Here is a 7,119-nt window from a genome sequence, read left to right on the forward strand (position 1 = left end):
GTGATTTTTATTACGAATCTACTTTAGTTATAAAAATAATGGATAAAGAACGCTTCTTTCGTCTTTTGATCTTATGTAAAACTAGAAAATTTATAATCCTTTCCTAGATCTCCTATATATCGTGTTATTGGAAACTTTAACAATATACTGATATACTTTTACCTCGAATCAGGTGACATTCTGCGTGTCCAATACGATAAAAGAACATAATGCCATCCCACGTGTGTTTCCACGCATATTTTCAATAAGAACAATTATAAATTCCACTTAAATGACGTCGATGTATGTGTATGGCTTCTCTACTATAAGGTTGAAAAATTTAACCCAGTTCAAACAGCCTAGACATGGCTATAAGACAATTAGAGAAGGAAATTCAGGTCTCACAATTGCTCTAGTTATATTTCTGCTTGAGTAAAACAAGAAAAATGCAGTTATGATATTTTTTACATATATGCCCCTAGTAGAATTGGTGCGCTGTTTTCAACCGCATTGGATCCATTTACCACGATGTTGAAAGAAAGAAAAAATATTTTATTTGTAAAAATATGTTATCAGAACCTTCAAACAAACTAAATTGACTGATGGAGAATTTAAATTTAAACCATAAATAATTTGAAAGTTACTTTTTATTAACGTAACGTAATCCTTAGTACACACTACACAGGATGCTAAGGGATGACACAACATTTAGATGATTCTATACAGAAAGTGATGTACTCGGTATTTTTAGTTTAATTAGCGCCCGTAATCATAAAAAATTATTATTTTTGTTTATTTAATAACAATTAAACCACATCGAATCAGACCCTGAAAAATGAAAGGGTTCTATTCCTGAGCATACTCAAGCGTAAGAGAAAATAATTTGGAAAATCCAAAAGTGCACGCCTCATAATTTTTTTTTAATAAATATTTATTAATTATTATTTTTGTTTATTTAATAACAATTAAACCACATCGAATCAGACCCTGAAAAATGAAAGGGTTCTATTCCTGAGCATACTCAAGCGTAAGAGAAAAAAAAAGACTCGATTAGTAAAGTATTTCGGTCGCTATCGTGTTAACAAGAAAAAGGATCCGCACATACAGACACACGGACGTCCAAGACAGAACTTTTTTAAACTGTTTTTTAACTAGTTTAAATAACAAAAATGACATCAAAAATATCATGAACGTTAAAAATAGTGTTTTTTCTTAATATGTGTGTGTATGTATTATCTTACAAGTGCAATGTATGATACATAAAGACATTTTAAGTTTGAAAAATCAGATGTTTTGCGCGAAGTGACAGTAGTACCCACCTCAACGCTTCGCTTATGAGGCGTGCAAAAAAAGACTCGATTAGTAAAGTATTTCGGTCGCTATCGTGTTAACAAGAAAAAGGATCCGCACATACAGACACACGGACGTCCAAGACAGAACTTTTTTAAACTGTTTTTTAACTAGTTTAAATAACAAAAATGACATCAAAAATATCATGAACGTTAAAAATTTAACTGAGATGTCAATTATTTACAATTGACACCAATATCAGTCAATAAATCAATTTAGCAATCTGTGTAATAATTAATTATACTTAGCTATAAACAATTAGGCATAGTAAATTACGTAAATAAATATTTATTTGATTTTAATAATAAAATTTGTTTCATTTCAACAAAATAAGAATTGTTAAAAATAATTCAAATAATTTAGAACGTATGATTTAATCAATGTTTATAAAAGTGAAATAATTTGAATATCTTTTGTTATTTATTTGATAAGAAGAAAGAATTTTGCGATATAATTTATATTTTAATTATCATAAATTGATTTTTGTACGAGATGACAGTTTATAAATACATATTAATTTAATATATTATAGCCGCTCTCTACAATTAATATTACGTTTATTTCGTTATACATTCGATGACTCTTTTCTGATACATTCAGAATACTCACAGTATTTTCTTATCTAAGAAATTGTATTCAGAAATTAAAAGCGTTCACAATGACGTGTTAAATAATGCATGTAATCAGGTTTTAAACAGGTGTACAAAAACTTTAATTGCCTGATTGTCAAAGCGAACAATCACTTCATACAAATCGTTGGATGTACAGTGTATACCTGAATTGTTGGTATGATCTCACAGCTTGTGAATTGGATTGACTATAATATTCTGCAATTTCATTATTTCATACAAATGTTCTAGTAATGTGTATCTGTTGTATAAACTAAGCAATCAGATGAGTTTTAAAATATGCCCACAATGATTTAGGTAAGCTTAGAGTTTGCCAATGTTGAAAAATAGTCCATAATATAAAGTAGAGGATTGTGAAACAAGATAAAAATACATCGGAAGTAACGAAATGGTTAATTAATGTAAATTAATCAAATGATAAAATGTGAAGCAGAAAACAAATTAAGGATAAATGGTCGTATTATAAAACTGTACATTTTTTAGTATTGCAATAGAAATTATCAATTCTATCTGAACATCTTGATGAGTTACGATTTGGGTTAACGATAACGCATCTAGAATCAAGTTCTCATTAAATATCTCTTCGCAATTGCACGATATTCGTGCGCATATTCGGGTAATGATCTCAATTCGCGTGTTTATGTTTATAAATATTAGAGTCTCAGGTGCGTGAGACCTCGGTTATTCAACAAAACAAACTCTTTGGCGGCGTCGAACGCGATCCAAATCGCCAACACATGTTAAGTAATTAATGCACGCGTCGCGTAGTCTGCAATGTCATCTCACTTCTGGTTTCCGTGCGCCTTTTACCGTACATCCCTCCGATATTATAAAAGAGGCGACACCGCGCCGCGCGCCCGCAGTCCGATACGCGCTATCGAGTGAGTCACACGCTCCTCTAATGCAATAGTGGTACTTCCACGCGCTACAGAGATGGAGGGAACACCTCCCAGCCAGGGCGTGCCTGAGCCCGACGAAGGCATCGCTACCGACCGCCGTCCATCCACTGATGAAAATGCCGATCTTTCAGACTCCGCATCAGAAGCCGGCTCCGGTGGCGGCAAAGATTCTGGCTGTGAAGTAGCTCCCGACACACAGGAACCCCCTTACACACCACCCGACGAAGAACTAGCTAACCGTATTGCCTCCCAAGTGGAATTTTATTTTTCGGATGCCAATATTACCAAGGATGCCTTCTTGTTAAAGCATGTGCGGCGGAACAAGGAAGGATACGTGTCCCTAAAGTTGATATCGAGCTTCAAACGCGTCAAACATCTGACAAAGGATTGGCGAGTGGTTGCTGAAGCTTTAAAGAGGTCAACTAAATTGGAAATAAATGAAGCAGGAACAAAATTACGCCGGATCGATCCTCTTCCGGCGTATGATGAGACTACGCCATCACGGACTGTAGTAGCTGTCAGAATGCCCATTGATCGTCCCACAGTGGAAAACGTGTCAAGGTTATTTGCAAGTTGTGGTGAAATTGCATTAGTTAGAGTCTTACGTCCCGGAAACCCAGTGCCGGCTGATGTTCGACAGTTCCTCAACAAGAATCCCAGTCTGGTGAATTGTGTGTGTGCTTTGGTGGAGTTTACTGAGTCTGAAGCAGCTAGAGGTGCGCTTAAACTTCAGAGCTCGGAAGAAGAGGGCATGAAAGTGTATGAATTGAATGGAGTTCCGCGGGAACCAAAGAGGAAGACCCCGGTGCGTCGCCCGGCGCCCAGGCGTCATGAATGTGAATATTCTTCCTGCTGCAGTGGGTCGGAACCTGAATTCGAATATAGATACGCTGCACCGTTTTATAGAAGGAATTCTAGCGGATTTTTCACGCCACGATCCCCAGAAATTCAGACGTGGGTGCCTCGCCGGCAATCGACATGCAGCCACAGTTCTGATTCGGGAGTATCTTTCTTCTGTGGTTCGAGACGTGCGTCTCAGGCTAGCACTGGGAGTACGAGTAGCGCTGAAGGGTGGTTGGCTAGAAGGTTATCAGGATGCTCGCTGTCGGGAACGGAATGCGGCGGCGGGAGGAGGCTATCCTGTACTCCACGATTTGAGCCCCGCACTCCTGTAGTTCCAGACGGTACGAGAGGATTCCACGCCGCCACTCGCCAACGTAGAATCTCGGACCTCGCGTTATACTCGCGCTAGAAAGCGCCCGCCAACCGTGACACCTTTCTAATCACGATGGATAACTACCTTTCACGTTTTGCCCACTAGGCTCAACAGGAAGTTATTCTCGTTCGCGTGTTAGTTTTAAGTATAACATAAATGTATTTGTGAAGAGTTACCTACGTCGATTTTCGACGATTGTGATCGAAGCTCATGTTATTTAAGATTAATTATAATTTTTAATTTATTAGTATTTATTACCGCGTATTTATTGCGGATAGGACGCGCGCTGTGGACGAGTTTTTCATCCATGTATGTCAGAGTTGTGAGCACAAAAAACCAAATAAACAAAGTCGACATCCAAGAGATGGTAGGCTCTATTGGGAATGTAAGATGCAGGGAAGTAGACCGGCGCAGCATTTCGTAAACTGTTGCGAGTAATGAATGCGCATTTACATAATATGTTGTAAAGATAAGCGTTGTGCCGTCTGAATCGGTTTATTGGTGGCCACAAAGCGCAATGAACAACCGTCCATTAAAATAAGTCATTATTTAAGTCAGTCGCGCCATCATGATACTTTCATTTAATATTTTTTGTAATGTTATAAGTTTTGTTGTGATTTTATATGTAGTTATGTAATGGTAAGGGAAAGTTGTAACATTCGATACGAATTGCGAGTGAACGTAACGGATGTTATACTTTCTGCTATTTACGCTTTTTTATTTATTATCTTTTTTGAGGAGGGTTTTTTTTATGTAAATTGGCTTTAGCACAATTTGATTTCTGGTGCTTCTTGCGTGCAGCCTCCTCTCAACTATTGTAAAATAAATAAGTTTTTTGAGAGTTGTTTTTTTATTGACCTTGCTATTGGAAAGTGGCTCTTTCGACCCACGTTCGCCTTGACTGATCTCGATGACAAAATTTCTTAACAGATTAAACTAAGGAGTGGTCATAAGTCATGTTACACTTGTTATTGATATAGCTTACACTTTCATGTGCATTCAAACATTCCATTATTTACAATAAGCAAATTAAACACCTATCTATATTTGTTAAAAATTGGGAAAATAATGTGTATGCAATATTTATTTTCAATCATTATGGGTAGTTACCTTCCTAGTATTTATTAAAAGAAACAAAATAAAAAAATAAAAAATCTAATTTTGCTAAACAAACAAAAAAATGATAAGTACATATTTATAATTAAGTAATTGAATAATAATTAGTAGGTACATATATCAAATACACATAATGCATATAGAAGTCATAAATTTTAATTTTATTATTAATCAATATTTAACAACATAAGTGTGCAATTACGCTAATTTTGTATACAAAATAAGCGCTATAAATATTGGTATACACGTAAATTGTATATATTCATTTATGAATTATTATTTATGAATATTGAGTAACTTGTAAGGATTCTATTTTCTATTCTTTATTTATTGAATAAATATTGTATTTAGAATTTATTTATGAGCATTTCTTATATATTCAGAAATAAATAATCATCCATAGAGACTGGTTTTTCGATAGATACATTTATGTAGTTACTGCAATATTTTACGCATGCATATAATATGCATGCATGTATAGATAGAAATAATATTTTTTATTGGGGTTGATTGATTTTTTTCACCAATTAAGATGTTTTGTAATACTAACTAGCTATTATATTACAGAATTAATTAATTTAACAACAATTCAAATGAATATTTATGAGATTAAAATTCTTTGTAATTAATCTTTAGTTCTTTTGTGCCACAATCTGATAACTGAATTGAATTTTAAATGATTTCAACCATTTTTACATTTTATGCGATAGGTTAGATAAATTATAATTAATGTATCTATACTTAATATTATAAAGCTGAGGAGTTTGTTTGTTTGAACGCGCTAATCTCAGGAACGACTGGTCCGATTTGAAAAATTTAAGCTAATAGCCCATTTATCGAGGAAGGCTATAAACTATACATATCATAACGCTAAAGAGGAGCAAAGCAATGCGGGTAAATCCGCGGGACACAGCTAGTTATAAATAGTTGTAGGTGCATTTAAAGACAAAATACATTTAATAACCATTGAGTTACCATGTACTACGTACTAACCTATTATAATGCACAAATTATATCTTAAATTTAAATTTAAAATATCTACCTTTTAAAACTTACCTACATCAAACAATAATTTAGTCTTGCAATTGTGAAAGCGTAGCAGATAGTACGTTGCATTTTTTAATTTTTAAATATTAAGCTATGTTTAGAATTTGTTAACTTTAATAGTTTTTGAAGATTCTTGATTGGACTATCTATTTCATGATTTTTCATGAAAAATTTAAAGGTAGGTAGTTTACTAATTTTTTTTAATATTTGCAGCCGGGGATTTGTGTGAAAAGTGAAAACGTGGTGAAAACCTTTTCAATTTTTCACACAAATTCATTATTTTCCCTATAATTTGTGTTTGAACCGGTAAAGTAATATAAGGTTACATAAATCTTGAGTTACATTCTACGTATTTAAATGAATCATATGGGAGTAATCCATACGCAGTATAATTTTCTATTCTCAAAACATATTACAAAATGTTTCTCACACTGAAACCCAATTCTAACATTAGTCATTTTTATCAGTGGCATAATTGCTGATAACAACTGACAACCGTTATCAAAGGTAATTTATGGACGCTATAGATTTTTATTTGCCTAATATATTCGTGAGCAAAGGGACCTTGACATGATACTGTTTGATTAACTGCAGGTCATTAAGTGTACTTCAGGGTCTGTCACGAATTACCACTCGATTTTTTGGGTACTCAGGTGATAGTAGCTGATATAGATATCGCATAGACGTATAGCTATAAAAATAGTTTAAAAAGAACACTGTTTATAAATTCACTAGCTGTGCTCCGCGGTTTCACCCGCATTGCTCCGCTCTTGTTGGTCTCAGCGAGATGATATTATAGCCATAATTATAGCCTTTCTCGACAAATGAGCTATCTAACACTGAAAGAATTTTTCAAATCGCACAAGTAGTTCTCGAAATTAGC

General features: G+C 34.3%; 1 protein-coding gene across 1 annotated transcript; it reads left to right on the top strand.

Annotated features, from left to right (window-relative positions):
* The first annotated feature begins 2,802 nt into the window (after positions 1–2,802).
* Positions 2,803–4,914, top strand: LOC149898543 (la-related protein 6-like). The gene has a single exon (XM_090114905.1). It carries the CDS (start codon positions 2,892–2,894, stop codon positions 4,107–4,109), a length of 1,218 nt encoding a protein of 405 aa, XP_089971031.1. The 5' UTR covers positions 2,803–2,891; the 3' UTR covers positions 4,110–4,914.
* Positions 4,915–7,119: the final 2,205 nt, after the last annotated feature.

This window comes from Colias eurytheme, chromosome 22 (assembly GCF_061535395.1).
Source record: "Colias eurytheme isolate Ceu_HAF_F1 chromosome 22, ilColEury1 Martin Lab GWU primary, whole genome shotgun sequence".
Lineage (NCBI taxonomy): Eukaryota > Metazoa > Arthropoda > Insecta > Lepidoptera > Pieridae > Colias > Colias eurytheme.

Coding starts and splice junctions, on each gene's coding strand:
- LOC149898543 (XM_090114905.1), top strand. CDS start 2,892: ATGGAGGGAACACCTCCCAGCCAGGGCGTGCCTGAGCCCGACGAAGGC.